Here is a 16,654-nt window from a genome sequence, read left to right on the forward strand (position 1 = left end):
AGAGAGAGAGAGAGAGAGAGAGAGAGAGAGAAAGAGAGAGAGAGGTACAGGAAGTAACTGTGCAATGCCCCAAGACTTGTATTTGTTATCCTAACAAAATAGACTAACTCACTAAGTACAGAATTTAATGGACCAGTGTACTGGTTGAATGTTTTGGTCACATCATTAAGACTGTCGTTCAATTTTTATTAATTTATTTTTTTATTGAATTTATTTTTAACTTCTCTCCCACTGTTATACCTTCCAGAGACCTTTATTGAGCCTTGTCAACCCTGTTTTCTTAAATTTTTCAGGAGATGCTGATAACGTCTCCAGCATCGATCGACACTGCCCTCTGCGATGCGGCCGACGAAGTGCAGTTGTGTGATAATCTATTCGACAGCGACATTGTTCTATCACCTTCCTTGGCTGATGCGCAGCTCCCAGCTGACACAGACTCGACTGCTCCTTCAACCGCACTAGTTCTGAATGAGCCTTCGTCAACTGCAGTTGCGACTGCAAGAACAGCTAATGCTGCGGTAAAATCAACGGCCTCGACAGCTTCCGGTGACACGGCTGGCAGGACCATAGACGCCAACCTTGAGGATGTCCTTAATGTTCCTTTCGAAGAGGAAGAAGTTATATCCTCATCACCGCCACCTTCGCTTTCAGTGTTGAATACGCCAGTAGTGGAATGGTCTGATTCTGAGCCAGGCCCGAGCAGAACGTCGGCCAACGCTAGCGGCAATAACGGCAAAGGCATGGAGGTGGCAATCCAGAATCCTCTAAAAGTATCGAACGCGGCCGATGTAGATGGAAAACTCACAGCTGTTAGTCAAAAGTAAGGTTTTCATCGGTCTGAAAGAGTAATAAAAATCTTTTTTGAATGTTTTTTTAACTTTTGTTTATGCTTACTATCCAATACCAATCATTAATCTGACTAATACAATTATACCTTGGCGAGGCGAAGCAATATCTAGACCCTTTTTTTTTATCGGTGCGATGCACTGCCCACTGGTGTCCGGAAATCCCTTCCGTTAACCAGTCCTGTCTTGATTTGTTTTAAAATAAATCGTGGCAATGGTGTCTTTGCGATATCTGCTCTGTAATCTGCGCATGAACGCTAGCGGAGGCTTGCCGAAAGCGGCCGTCCTGCTACCCCCAGCTGTTGGTCGCGGAAATGGTACGGGCGTTCTAGGAGGCCTGGCCGGCCACCTTAAAAGCGCCGCAGGTTCCACAAGCGAAACTACCGATCAACATTTCGCAGGACCTCCGACCGGAAAACCTCACGTTGTCAACGAAAAATACACGTTGGTCATAAACAGTTTGCTAGCACCTTTCTAGATCGCAATGCTCAATATAAGTGATGAAGTAAACGCGTACTTTGTTAACCGAGCCCCGCTATCTTAGTACGAAACAACAAGCGAATAAGTGGCCTGATGTAGAACAGAAAAGCCAATAAGCTGCAAAAATAAACATGTTTTCTTTTCATAGGTAATCAAACCAAATTGCATGATCTTAACTCTGAAAGGTTCATAATCGGATTTCGGTAAATTCGCAAAAAATCGATGATGTTATGTGCCTTTTATGAAGTTATACGATGCGCACACGCAAAAACTTGTCGAAGAATCATAATGACAGTCATATGAACATTTTTAAAGACAGTTTTTTGTTTTTGCCCTACTTAGGTTACTACATTAACAATAGGTGAGTGGAAATTATAACGTTATGTGTTCAGCTGGGCGTACCTTCTGCAGGAGCTTGTGCGCATGCACATCTCCTCTTTTTCGAAGAGGGATACGATGGCAGAGCACAACTTCGGTAACAACTTGTGACCGAATTTTTTCAAGAAGCAAGAAAGCCCATGAACTGACTCCTATTCCATTAGCCACAATGTTTATAGAGGTTACTTACGAGGTACGCTAAAGCTCTACGTAAAATTGAGAGAGCTGCCATGTTCAGTGGTGTACGTTTATGTTATCCTGGCGTGCTCACGTTCGTGAGATTATGTTTGATTGTTTGTTTGCAGGGAAAGTCTAAGTGAGCATTGTGACGGTGTGGAAACTGAATTAGACTGGTTGCAAGACCAAATCGTCGCAGGAGGACTTAATATAGATTCCAGCACGCTGTTGGGTGTAAGTTGGTGAATTATAGGGAAACCTATTCTTAGTCATTTCGTTATTATATCCATAAAGGGTAGGTGGAAATTACTGTTTACATAGTTGTGTAGATGTGAGGGCAGGGAACTGTCAAGAGGCTTTTATTTTTTACCTCAAATTTATTCTGTATCATTTAATAGACTTTCATAGTCGTTCATTTATTAGAGCATAAGGTAACTATTTTTTTAGATAAAATAATCAAATTTTTATCCTATAAAATTTACAGTATCGAATATACCACCTATTAATTCATCTTCAAACTAGCAAATTTAAGTCAGCAAGTCGTTTCAGTAACGGACGACGTGATAGTTTTCAATATTAAATTCTAACATTTGTGCTGTGTTAACCATTGTAGACAGTAGTGCATTTAGTCTTCTGATAATTATCGTGGTACCCTATCATAATTGTTCTTCCGCTTTCATATACGGTTCTGCTTTTCAGCTGTTTAGTACCGATGATATGTTGCCCAATCTCACGTCGGATGTAACCAATGTCGGAGGATCTAGCGGGGGTAACAATTCACAGGTTGTCACTTATCAGACGCCCTCATTTCTTGACCTCATTTCGCCAGACGAGCCTGTCGACGAGAGTGAGGTGAAGCTTAAGTAAATGTATTAAATTCTGCTTGGCCGCTCGTTCGCCTGCAGCCAGAAAGATATCATCGGTGGTCTCGGTTTGCAAGGGCTTATCGCCTTCATCATCGACAATCTTCAACTGTACCGATGATGCCGACACTGAACTGTATATTCGTGGTCTACTGCTACTTCCACAACCTCATCTCTATGAGTCTTCAGATTGCAACTGATGACACCTAAATATAAATAGTAGCTTTTTTTTGGTCTACAGCTTTTGGCTGTTTTTTGGCGACACTTAGTTATTGCCATGACGCTTCCATGAGTTGTGCTTAAACAAAGATGAAAATGCTATACAACAAAACCCAATTAAAGACTGAAGCTTGACACTGAAGGGAGCAAAAAATAGAGATTAAGTATGACAAGTATATTGTTCAAAACCCTGAATCCAGTTGCAGCTTGTTGAGGTAATTTTGGGGATAACAAAAGAAGTCAATTGTTGTTATTATCCGTGGTCCTATTAATAGATTACATAAATTAAAATTATTTGAGTTCACTTGACATCAGCGAAGTGATAAGCGAAGCGTAAATGATAAGCATTTGTCCCGTGGCGCGCAAGTTTCGTTTCGATACAGGTGTACTTTGATTCGCAAAAATTATGAAGAAAGCCGATTGCTAACATATTCGAATATTCAGATGCACTTATATAGGAACTCTCATTTTCACAAAAATATCAAGTTTGCAAGAATGCATTCACCTGGCGTTAGGTACATGTTGTGAGCTGAACGATTTTGCTGGGCAGCACAGGGATTATTTCAGTGCTGGCGATTTTGATCTAACGCTATCAGGTCAGAAAGAAAATTTAGTGGCTAGATAAATGTGCTTTCTGCGGCCGTCAAAATACGCGCCAAATAATTTGTATTTTGTTGTCTGCTAGCGACTGGTTTGTTTTCTTTGTCAGACGAGCCGGTTCCCTTTCGTGCAGGCTGTTTATGTTGCGAACTGAACGGTTCACGAAACTCATCGAAAAAGAAGGCGGAAGTTGATTGGATACAGTATCAATGATGTTGTAGAATTACAAGTACGAACACAGAGAAAGATCGTCTAATTTAGAAAAAGAAAAACTGGTAATTAATGCTACCACGTACCATCACGTAGGACGTTTACGCTTCCTTTGTCAATCTTGAAGGTGCCTAATTATTATTATACCTTTACGTTTAAGACTAACCAAATAGATGTTAACTACTGCTATCGAATATCGTTATTGTTACTATTACTATTAGATACCATACTGCTTATTATTGTCATCTCATTTAAGGAATTATTGTTCGATGAAAAGAAGCGATGAGCTAACGCTGACAGTCTTGTGCAAATCCTAGCGGAATCCTATATTTATCTTTTCCGCGACTGATCATCATGCTCCGAAGTAGCGGTCAGATCGATCTGGATTGTTTAGCTAGGCATAGAACACCCACCACCTGTATGGAACAGGAAAGTGTCATTGCAATAAAATGAACTAACTATACCTTCTTAGCGCGCTGATGAGATCTATCAGATATCAGCGCAATGATACTCAAACCATGTTCTCTTATATATGGAAAAATTCAGTATATGGAAAAACTGTTGGTGAATCCGCCTTTAAGATGGAAAATTGGCCATTTAAGTAACAAACACGTTTGGGCTTTATTTCGTTTAAGTCGCTAATTTGCTAATAGCTCTGCTATTAGCCACGCCAAGCTGAGCACTGTGTTGTACTACTTTGTAAAACAAGCAATACGAACCGATTATAGGCGAAACGAACAATGAACTGCTTAAAAGCGGTAACTTAAACCGGGCATTAATTACACTGTTTATTAGCATTCGCCAAGCTTCTTATTGATGGTATGGTGACATATCAGGCCATGATTATAGGGTGGCAACTCATTTATACTGATTTGCTACTATCGGTCAATCGAGAGTATTGGAAACCGTCGTCTCAAAAAAACACGGTCAGTTTTTGTCCATTTTCAGCAATGGCGGGGGATGCTCATGCCGTACATTATGCTTTCTCAACAGTTCGATTAAGTTGCGTTGCCTTTAATTGAGCTCGATTTAGCTGTTAAACATAAAAACATTTAGTAGTATTATTATTTTTATCAATTTTATTGTCGCAATAATATATTATCAGCGTTTCGAGAATTGAATCAATAAAGCGAACCAACCATTCATGTGCGTGGCGTAGTCTCTTTGCGATTTGCAGCGGCTCCGTATAACGGTTAGACTGTGCGTTGAGTGGTTATAACAACGACACATTTACTATGAGGTACCCAAGCCAGCTTAGACTAAATGACCTCATAGAAATCTGTTGGTCGAGCATCTGAAGCTTTAGTTGTATATGGATGTGGGTGCGTGCGTGGGTGTGTATCCGTGTGTGTGTATGTCTGGGCTTGGGCGTATGTGTGTGTGACAATGGGACATTCTAAAATTTATTTTTTTTGTGTTTTTTTATGCAACATCTCTGTCATCATACGATCCTTTGCTTCGTGTCTCGTCATTTGTAAGAATGTGTAAACTTCAATCTTCAATATTGTGATTCCAAAAATGCTGCGCTTACATAGCTTATTGTTCTACTATGTGAGATCAATATACAGCATCTGATATTGGGCACGTCAGGCTTTGGGGGCGGAAGAGGCGACGAGGCCGAAGTCATCTGTCAATCAGTATGGTATCGTAGACCTATATCGTAATGTGAAGTGTTCTTTTGATAATGATAGCTGTTATTATTTATCAATGTGGATTGTTGTTTGAACTAACGGTGTAGCGATCTTTACTTATACACTCTGTCGCCAAATTAGGCGTCAACCATTGTGAATGGAAGTGCTCAATGGTTAACTTGTGGATAAAGTCATTACAAGGTGAGTTTCATTAATTGAATCGTGATGGCAGTTATCGCGTTTTGTTTTGCAAAACAGAATTCGATACGTTTCTTTCTAATTATCTGAGACAGCTCCTTGTTTCCTTGTTAATTTATCCTCAGTTTTAGTTTGTACTAAATCTCATGCTTTATGTGATTTATCAAGATAGAACTTAAGCGATCGAGAGTAAGCACAATGAATATTGGCATGTGAGCGTCGGCCTTTTACAGAACTAAAAAAATTGGAAAGCTATTTGTCGACGAAGAAGCAATTACAAGCGTCGCAAACATGCGAACTCCTTGAAAGGTACCAATTGCGGTGCACCGATAGAAGTATAAAACAGAATGTGATTATTGGCGGACGTCTGTCGAGTCGACAAAACGGGCGTCGTTGGCGAATACCATCTTGGGCAGATTTTACAATTTGTTCTACGAAGAGATAATACGCGGAGGAAAAAAGAACACAGTTAGATATACTGAAGAGCTAAAAGTCAAATTTATATACTGATCCGTCGTTAGAGTCTATGGACGCTAACAGACGGCGTGCACTCCAAGAGTGCTAATGATATTACTTTGCCATCGAGAAAGTGTTCAGCTAGTAGGAACGGAGAGTTTATTGAATGGACGTAAACTTAAAGAAAAAATAGCTAAATACGGAGCAAAATATAATGTTAAATAGCACTAAAACACATAGATATAAAAACACCTAAACACATAGATATAAAAACAGACAGAACATTCGAACAAACGACACAAGCACCCATTAGACACACTAGTATATGGTCGCATTTTATGCATTAATGCATCATCCGTCATTCGAGATTTCCGCATTCTACTATACACACTCTATGCGTATGTAGCACTGTATTGCTAATATCCGCAGCGCTTAGATTATAATACTATTGTAGATAAAAAGATGAGCTTTCGTTTGAGGACAAATTATAGCGCTTATCTAAATGTACAAAGGAAACAGTTGTATATTGTTGAGATTGTTGAGAGTTGAATAAAAGCTCGAAAAACTTTAAAATTTTAAATGTTTTCATTAAAACGAGCATTTCAGTTGAATGTAAGCATTTTAATGATTTGGATATAAATATATCTCACAGATATATATACAGTGAAAATGTTTATTGTGACAGCCTATCTGTTCTGCCAAATTGTACAGTCATTTTTGCGCTCTGAATACCAGTCGAATCGTTATGGACGAAAAATCTGCATGAATTCGGTTTATGTGTATCTATATCAATAGGTTTGGGGCGCGTAACACGCTTAAATAAACTAGCAACTTAACGTCTTGCTGTCAGCTAACTAGGTTTCATGAATAGGAAGGCCACTAAGTATCACCAAATCAGTCACGTAGAGGTAAATCCATCAAACGTTCAGCATTCCGAAACTCAGAACGAAAATCGGCTACTTAATCTCTAGTTAGCTTTTCGCAAGTTAACAATGAGTAAGGTCAGTTCGTAAAAATGAGAACTTTTCTAAGACGCTTCTCTTCTTTCTCAGCGCTTGAATGCAGTAGATATTGAGGCTGAAAACCATTAGACCTGTGCAGTGATGAGTTAAAAATGTGCCAAGCTTGAGCATTCTGTGATTGGCATTCTGTTTCCTATCTACTTTTTCAGCGTTGTTTTTTTCCTATTGATCAAGTGCCAATAATGGAATGATACGACTGAGGCAGAAATCGGTAAATTGGTGATAATGCTTCCTTAAGGAAGAAGGCTCGGAAGAAAAGTCTATACGGGTTAATATCCAGTAAGTCAGTCCTGTTCCACGACTAGACGTTTGCGTCTGTTTACTATATTGAGAATTCCTTTTCGAAGCGTCTTGCACAGTCGCATTCCTCAGATACTAAACTGAATTACGAACTGGGTACAAACACACGAACAGGCGCTATCGTTTGATAGTTCTGCATGCTAGCCGGTATATAGTAGGTATTTCTTATAGGAAAAGTAGGAAATAGAGAAGAGGTTGTAAATATCGAAAAAAAAAAAAGCAGGTTGCCACTGTTATTCCTTCTGCTGTGTGAGACTTTGGTGATTGTTACTACTTAATTTTGTCCTTTTGAGTCTTCATATCTAGTCGAAAAAAGAGTGTAGTATCAAATGGAGGTTCGATATGTCTTTGTGGCAGCATCCGATACGAAGAAATTGTATCGAGCAGGTCCCGTGTTAAGATGTTACCTATAGCATATGGACTGCTTTAAAACTATATCAATTAGGACGGTAGGTGTTGAAAAGCAACCCTTTTAAATAAATCTTGACTTTAGCGGTGGAGCACAGGTGACATGAATGCGTATCTATCTGGCACGGCCAGTTTACTTCTGTAGATATGCAAAGATGACTTTGGAGGCCAAACAATAAGCAGGGCATACGCCAGTGTAAAATCAGAACCCTGAAATAGCACTCAATAACAATGCAATACCTGTTTTAGAAGGGACAGCTGAGAATCATCTACGTGGAAAGAGACTCCCAGAGGTCCCTTACTTATGGAATAAGATTCAGGTTCAAAAAGTAACCTAGACGCGAAAAGCTACTTGTTGCTGCAAATGGTAAAGAGAAAGTGTAAAATATTAAAAACTGACGAGTGTATATATAGTTGGTGATTAGAAGAACTGGACCTTCTAAAAATGTGTCTTAAAAGCGGGGCATGATGACAAAGCCGCAACTTGCACTGAACTAACACCTTTGTGGAACAATGCTTCAAAACGTGCCAAGATGCACGTAACACGCATAGTCAGATTTAAAAAGATGTAACTCGCTTGCATAATTCATTTTATTTTGCTTTTGAAAACGACAATAGGCGTTAACAAAACTGTTATGATTTAATTTCAGTTAATTACATGTGGAGCTTAATCAACGATCGTTAGAATGTCAATAGGCATTTAATAGAATCAGATGTTCAGGTTTGTCAATTCTTTGTTTTTCTTAACAATTTGTTTCTTAGTAGCTTCCTACGAATATCTGAAGACGGCCAAAAATTCTTCCAAGGGGCTGGCGAGGTGTTTCTTTTCAGCCTTCTTTACAGGTCTCCTGTCAAACTTTGATAGTATATAAGCGCTTATTGTGGTAAAGCCGTCTTTCGAGTAATGGTCAGTGGTTTACCACTGCTTTACCACTCTTCGCCCTCCGGGTCATACTCCTCCACTTTGATCAAATCCGTGTCAGCTCAGCGTAGTCTCCCACCGCTGCTACAACCGCCTTCGTCCCTGTGCTGCAAACCAGGTCAAGTCCCCACGTATTTCTCCCACACCTTTCAATATTTATCTCTTCCTCTTTTCTCCCGCACCCTATTCTTTTCCCGCACTTCGGGCTTCTACCCCGAAATAGCCGTCGTTCACTCAGGTTTTGGTTTATTAATTAGAATAGTAGAAGCAATATACATATATATATATATATATATATTAACTTTTGTCCGAAACAACATACAGCTTCGTGTTGGCTAGGAACAAAAAAGAAGCATCGAAAGTAGGTTATTCCACTGATCCTGTAAAATATTACTACTGCCAAAAACATCATGTCATACAAAGTAACGATTCTAACATTTTCGATTTACGCTATGTCCGTAATAAGCATGTTCTTCTCTTCGCGGTTCTAGCAAAGTGGGAGGGACCCAGTTGTTGTAACCGTCGTGTCGTTATAGAGCAAAAAAATCCTGCTTTGATGGGTTGCATTTAACGATAGCAGTACAATTACAATAACAATAAAAGTATAAGAGAGATTTATATCGCCTAATGATATCTCGTATTGTCTGGTCTTCTTCGTGTATCTCTTTGAAATCGTTAAGTAAATGTCCCCTTGTATCGCACTTTTCTCCAACTGGCCAGCATAGTTCGCCTCCGGTCCTTTCCCCTTGGTCCGTTCAGACAACAAACCAATATTTACTATTCGTTTTTCGAGGGACCTGTTCGCGCGTCAGACGAGTGTTACCGGCGAGCTCGAAACGGCCCGGGTGCGCTTCGTTCACTAGCAAAGACGGGCTCACCCCAAGCCAGAACGTCGCTGGGGATACAAGAAAAGGGGGTCGTCGAAAACTGTGGTGCCCGTATCGTCGCGGTCGAGACCCTTTACAAAGCTATCGTCATTCGCCCTCTATAAAAATTCTGTCGAATAGTATTTTTAGTCCGCAGCAATGGCAGCGGTAGCGGTAAGATCGGTCGCAGTAGCCGCGGCCGCTATTGTTCTGTCCGCATCCGATGAGGCCCGAGGTCTTCTTATGTTTTGTCCCTTAAATCGCCTCCGCCGCGGTAATGTTTCCATACGCATGAGCCAACTCGTACGTTGGACAACTGGCGTACCAGCGTGCGTGGTCGCTATGCGTTTGGATTATAAAAAAAATGTGTACGCTCCGACGGAGCCTGATGGAAGGCTCCGTACGTTCGTTTAGAGCGAACGCTTCGCTGCTGTTATTTTTTTTTTGGCCCATAGAGTTGGGGGGAACATGCAGTGTAAAAGTGGCCTGCCTTGGCTTCAGATTGGTTACACAGAGCGTCGAGAAGCGAAATGAACGTGGATAGATGGAGTGTGCATAAGGAATTAAAGCGATAGTTTAGGAACTTTGTATGTGTGCACGTATGTTTCGAAAAAACCAGGCTGTTCCAGCACTGCAGTCGCTTGCCTACTCCCATTGCCTGCCAGTTTTGCGAGTTGCATTGGGCGTGTTCTATAATTGAGGACTTCGCCATGGAATGGGCTAATAGCATTCGTTGCAATGTACATATGTAGTATAAATGGTGCTGTCAACTTTCTGATCAGTTTTTTTCTATTAGCAACCACAGTGGTGACAGAAGAAAACCGAAGTTACTTCTCTAAGTGCGATTTTTTCAGCTCAGCAGTTGCGTGTTGAGCATATTGAAATGCGTGGCGTCGCTTGTATCGGCGACAGTGGTGGTAATGGTTGGACGGCGACAGTAGCAAAGCCACTGCGGCTGTCACTAGTCTGACGCTGCCATGTGTCTAGTAAACGACTAACGGACATTCTGAACTGCTATTAGCGATATTTGTATCGATGCAAGCTGAACACGATGGGTTCGTCTCCGCGCTTGGCCTATTTTCTGCCGCTAGTGACTCCGACGGCGGTTGTGCTGATGTCGTCACCATGACTCATCATAATTCATGCCCAATAGCATTGCAGAAATAGCTCAAGCGATTTTTAATTTTCATGTAGTAATCTTTACATGGAGCTCGGTTTTCTTTTATGAACTAGATTCATGAGAACCTCGATTCTTGTTTAAACGTCAGCTTCGTAGGGTTAGGGTAACACTTTAGTATTTTCGTAATTCTGTATAAAACTTGTGAGACATAATTGGAATGGTTAAAACATATATCCCTTGGAATGCGTTGCCATGACACTGGTAAGTGACCAGTACGATAACACGGTGGTTCGAATCTCAGCGTTGACAAACACCAGTACCAGTCATTTGTGAGAAAAAACAATCCTTATTTTTATAAACAATTAAGGTAGACAAAATACTTAGGGTTGCCACGCCGATTCATAGCTTTGGTACAGAATGCTGAAACCTAGCTTAGACTCTAAATTGGGATAAGTCCTCGATACTATACCTAAAAAATAGCTGATCCTAAAGATTTGACAACGCAAAAATAATTGAATGTGCTGGATAAATTACATATGCTTAGTGAAAAATAAAAAGACTTACAGTCACCTTTAATTCATGCTGGAACAAATTTGAAAAAGTGTAAGATTCTTCTGAGATCGTTGGTGGTTACTTATTTACCTTGAATTCAGATTCTGCAGACGCCGCAAGCGTTGCTAGGGGCCTTTTCCCCTCCAAATGATCTTTCAAGATGTGCTGATGCTCTGAAGTTTAGCCCGCCAATAGCAGACAAGAAGCCAAATGTAGCGCCGAGAGCCAAGTCAAGTGCCTGTCTCTAGCTGGAAAACCTCAGGCGTTTTATTTAAACTTATTAGCTCAATAATGTATCCTTCACGTAACGTCTACTAGGAAAAACATTCCCCATACGTTTGCCGATTAAAGAAAAGAAAGGTCAAACGATCACAAATCGTACCCGATATATATATAGAGTCGTTGTCAGCACTTTTGATCGCTGCTTGTAGTCGAGTCAAAACACTGTTGTGTTCGATGCAGGCACGATAGTAAATAAATCGATGAAATCTAGCGTAACCGGCCACCGTCGATGACCCCGGTATCCGAGGCGTGTGTCCATAGCGCGTGGTCTACGGGTGAAAAACGTTAGAGTGCTTAGGTGGATTGTTTTGTGATACTGATCGACTACGAGGAACCAACAGAATAAGCATTTGATCGAAGTTCGACCAAATGTTTCTGTAGCATAACGAGGAAGTGTTGCCGCATTTCCTCGTTATGCTATAGAAAGCCGGTGGAGGGTCATTTAAAAGCTGACGTGAAACTCGTAAACATTACTTTACAGTACCTCAACTTGATCGTCGCAGTATCAGCAATAGCTGAAAACGGCCAATGGAGCGCCATATCTCTTTTCATTTCTGAACAGCGACACATACTCGTTGTACACAAAATGCCGACTCTCACTATATGTCCGCGATCCTCCCGAAAACATGGTTAATGAAACGACGGAAACAGTTTTATAAATTTGTGACATTATTCTGGTAGACGCTGTATTTGCACCAAATCGAAATCTACGACCTAATAGGCTATAGTTGAACTAGCGTACATCGTAGCTATTTAGACGCTTGTTAAGCGTTTTAGCCGAGCTAAACAATAATTGGAGTATAGCTTACCAATTTAAAATGTGAAAAAAAAGTTAGGAAGATAGTTTCAAGTCTAAAATACTTAGAACTTACTGCTGATCCATGTTATATACGCATATATTAAATTATTATTATATATTATTCCCTATATTATTATAGGGAATAAAAGCTATTTGGATTTTGACAAACAGTCCTCTAAAGCATATAACAGAATGAGGCTTTAAACTATTATTCAACAAAGCTAGCTATGAACAAGTTAGGCTTAAAGTATCGAATCGGCAACAGACAAAGGAATCTTTTAGAACTTTTGAGAACGTAAAAACCGCAAATAACAAAGAGTATATACGTATATACTGTGATATCAGGCTGTGTTGTATATCACAATCTAGGTAAAGATTTCGTTCATTTGAATTTTGTCTAATCCGTAACGAGACAAAGCTTATAATAGAGGCGCTGACCTTATTTTAAAGTTCATCGACTGAGCTTCGATATTATCCAGCTTCTTACCGCTGTCTACAACTGGGGGATGAGTTCGGTGGTCGCCTTGATCGTTGCTGGGCGTCTGCATAGCCTTAAAACTTGAAAGTGCTTGGTGTTTCAGGATGGCAGTCTTGTCACTTTGTCGAGATTTTTTACGAGCTTTTCTCCTGCGTGCTGTAATGCATGGTCTTCGAGGCGCAAATAGCCAGTTTTTTGGCCTGAAAAGCCACGGACAATTTTCTGCTGCAACGCTTCGGAAAGCTGTACATTAACTGCAGGGATGACGAGTCAAAACGATGAGACAATTTTCACGGATAGGAAGCTACACGCATGGTGCGGTCACACATGTATAGTGTAGCACAATTTTCCGTACAAGGTCTCCATTTAACTTTAACGAAAACGCATTGACATGAGCATTCACTGTTCATAAACGTCGAACCCCATAGTTATGATGAAGTAAGAGCTTTGTAGTCTATAAAGTAATAAAGTTTTTTCTCGATTTTTAGGATCCCGCTTGCCCCATGCTGGCGGCAAACAGGCTAGCCTGTGTCATCTTTCAGTTGTCATTCGTAAAAAATAATTCGTTGCAGATGCATTAAGAACAACCCCGTAGAGAGGATCGGTAACTTCAAGTTAAAATGAGTTGAATGAAACATGAATGCAGTGCCGTAGCCTTTTCACAGAGTAGAACTATTTCAATTGTGATGGTGCTATGCGAAACGTACAGTCCTATCATCGTATACACAGAAGTGAAGTTGAATGTCACAGTTTAGAGTAGTAAATATTAGCCAGTTACGTATTGTACGCTGTAACGAAACCATCTTTTTAGGGTAAGTTGATAAGTGCGTCGTATGACGCGGGCCACAATAACGCGTGGGATAGGCAACTCTCAAATTAAGTGTCGGCCGGCAGATATGCTATATTTGTAGATATGGCACCCGTCATCAGCTATGATTTACTTAGATGTAAACTTAACTAAGTGTATGGGCGTACCAAATGTCTTTGTGTCCTATAGTTAAGTCGATAGCGTCAATTTTCATTACAATATACGTGAACGAAAAAAAAAAGACTTTTCTTAAAAAATTACATAGAGCCACACAAGACGTTGAATTTATAAAGATTTACCTATGCCTTCTTCTTGTATAAATAGCTTATGCCTTTTGCAACCGGATGTTACGGACATGAATTGAAGAGAAAAGACATAACTGGCCTAAGGTTAATGATAGATACAAAATGGTTATTTTTAGTTGAGTTCAACCAATTAGAATCAGTAAAAATACAATTTAAAACAAGTGTTTGAAATCAATCAATGACTGAAGAAGCATTTTAATATGAAATTTTTCATCGCTATATCAAACTCACATGATTTATCTAATAAAAAGTAAAAGATTCAACTCAGGCCTATAAGTTGACATTGTCGCAATAAGTATGCTAACATCGGGCTAGTAGATGTGATTGAGTTTATTTATCTTGTACTTTAAATTTGCTTCTCAAAAGGCCCTTAATTTAAGGCGAATTTGTCGTAAGATATTTGTCTATGCCATATAACATGTACCTTCTAATTCGAATACAGGACATGGGAAACTGTCATAAAAATTCAAGCAAACAGCTTTTACTTGTTTGGAAAAAAGCCACTATTAGCTTGTATACAAAAGATATCGACACCTTTATATATTATATACCTTTTTCTATAATAGTATAATACATTTTTTAAATATATGATGGCTAGTTATTTAGATTGGAAAACTGACCCTGCTAAAAATACTAGTATCTATCACTATTTAATTAATGGTTTCCATTCGAACTTTAGTGCAAAAAGTGTTCCGCTTCATTGGGGACTCTGCCGAAACAACTTATTGTACGCCCCAACCCTACGCTTCTGTAGCGTTAACACCGACTTTATTTGACCTCAGGCTGTGCGTAAAGATCGCCGTTTCACATGCTCGTACCGTAGGTCTACTAATTTATAGGCAGTCGTGGCCAAGACGAATCACTCCAATGAGAGTGACCGTTTGTGATGAGTCTGGAGCTCAATGTGCGGCTGCTTAGAAACTGATTGCCATAGCGGTTTGTGTATTTCCCCGGCAGAATCTTCGTGACGATTGAAACGAAGAAGGCCGCCCAAGCTTTAACAAATGCTTGGTTGACAGATGTCTCCTTAGATAAAAATCCACTTATCAGACAGGCGTAGCTAATTAACGTACAGTTTGATACATGGATGCCATACAGTTTCAGTATTGATAGGAAGATAAATCAGGTTTGGGCATAGCGTTGTATGGACGCAGTAGCAAGTTTCGCACCCGTAGAAGCGCAGTAATTTTCTGAAAAGCTATCTTTACATTAACTTCTAGGGAATAACCTTAGTGAGTATAAAACCACCCAAAATCAGCGCAAGGGGTAGTGCAACTCCGTTATGATCGTACAACTAAAAATGCTGGGATCATTGTCAACAGGAACACGTTGAGTAAAAGCTCTAGCTATCATATATTTTGTTTGTTGTAGTAAATCTGATAAGTATTAATTATTTAATTGGCTTTAGAACTGAGAACCGGTTGAGATAGGCAGGCCTTTTATGTATTAAAGATAATCGGAAAGCCGCCTATTTTTATTGGTTCGGAAGGCGCTTTTCAGTCTGAAATATATACATGCAGCAAACTGACAGCGTATTATTATCATTGAATAAATACATTATTTTTTTTTTGGTCCGAATATGGCCGACTATTTGACGAAAGCCCCGGGCTCGCAGTGCTTCACTAGCCTGTAACCGCGATCCCTATCGTTAAGCTTTACAGTGCTACGAATATGCAATTATATAGTAAAATTTATAAACTGCGTAGGTAAAACGATGTTTTACTATTAACCATAATAATCTTCAAAGTGGTTAAATAAAATGTGCTATTGTGAGAGGATGTAATTCATTGTACAAATACTAATGAGTCGTTTAAATTTTCGTGCTAGATGATCGCTTGTGATCTATTTGTGTTTTCGTAAAACGAGGAGGGTTTTTACTACATGCTACATATAAATTTCGTAGTGATCTGATGCTATCCCGAATTTTTTGGTAAGAGTACTGTATATTCTGAAAGTTTGGCAATTTAGGCAGATGGACAAGGCAGCCTGCATTGGATTAAAATAAAATTAATCACACAATCTTATTGTGCATGGGACAGAATGCTTGCAGAATTTAGGCATTGGGTAAAGTATACAAGTAGCTCAGGCGTTACGTGAAGACTGACAGGAGTCTATCGAGATCAATTGTCATCGCCTCGGGCGACTTCTTGGACGAGAACTTGCAAGTGCGTTCTAACCGCCAAATCACCATAAGAGAACTAGAAGAAAAGACAGGAAGAAAGAAAGAAGATTCGCTCATATTAGCCCATTTTTACTAATGATTCAGGTGTCTGAAGGTTTACAGCAAAGTTTGTGACGAAACAACTGGATGTCCAGTAAATGAGCACCCGAAGAAGACCAGAAGAACTTTGTCAACGAACCTTCTAGAGCCAAACTTGCTTGAACATGACATTACGGATGACCGAATGTTAGCGTACGGCGATAACAAGGTGACTAATAGGTAATCTTTTAATTACCGGTTCAAACACGGCACCTCTCCGAAAAAAGTCGCACGCTTCAAATCCAAAGTTAAAATGCTCCTCACGATTTCCTCTGACCATCAAATAACCCCTCATCACTCCGTTCATACCGTCCGTCTTTACGGTCACTGAAGAGTACTATAAAGAAATTTTAAGGAAGTCGTGCATATCTGTTTAATGCAAGAGTCCAGAACTAGGACAAAATAAGTTTTTGGTTTTCCATCGCTACAAAATACTGGTCCATACTTTACTACCCATGGAGTAGTTTCCGCAAGA

At 39.9% G+C, this 16,654-nt stretch overlaps 1 protein-coding gene and 1 long non-coding RNA gene across 4 annotated transcripts in view; one reads left to right on the forward strand and one right to left on the reverse strand.

The window, feature by feature from the left end:
- Positions 1–6,630, forward strand: part of Hsf (Heat shock factor) — a 16,722-nt gene extending 10,092 nt beyond the window's left edge. The window contains exons 7-10 of one of the 2 annotated variants that reach the window (XM_022831551.2): positions 294–820; positions 1,107–1,289; positions 2,009–2,114; positions 2,580–6,630. In XM_022831551.2, the coding sequence (XP_022687286.1) occupies positions 294–820; positions 1,107–1,289; positions 2,009–2,114; positions 2,580–2,747 (984 nt within the window). In that variant the 3' untranslated portion in view covers positions 2,748–6,630. The remainder of the gene's footprint in view (positions 1–293; positions 821–1,106; positions 1,290–2,008; positions 2,115–2,579) is intronic. The other variant, XM_086967922.1, reaches the window with a different exon arrangement.
- A 1,730-nt stretch (positions 6,631–8,360) lies between these two features.
- On the reverse strand, positions 8,361–11,439 carry LOC111259483 (uncharacterized). Of its 2 annotated transcripts, none has more exons than XR_002679658.2 (2): positions 11,338–11,439; positions 8,361–8,816 (listed from the first exon to the last, which is right to left on the reverse strand). It is a non-coding gene; the product is annotated as an uncharacterized LOC111259483 (long non-coding RNA). The 2 variants fall into 2 exon arrangements; XR_015310607.1 differs by having other exon boundaries at positions 11,266–11,357.
- Positions 11,440–16,654: the final 5,215 nt, after the last annotated feature.

This window comes from Varroa jacobsoni, unplaced genomic scaffold (genome assembly GCF_002532875.2).
Source record: "Varroa jacobsoni isolate VJ856 unplaced genomic scaffold, vjacob_1.0 scaffold_338, whole genome shotgun sequence".
Taxonomy (NCBI): domain Eukaryota; kingdom Metazoa; phylum Arthropoda; class Arachnida; order Mesostigmata; family Varroidae; genus Varroa; species Varroa jacobsoni.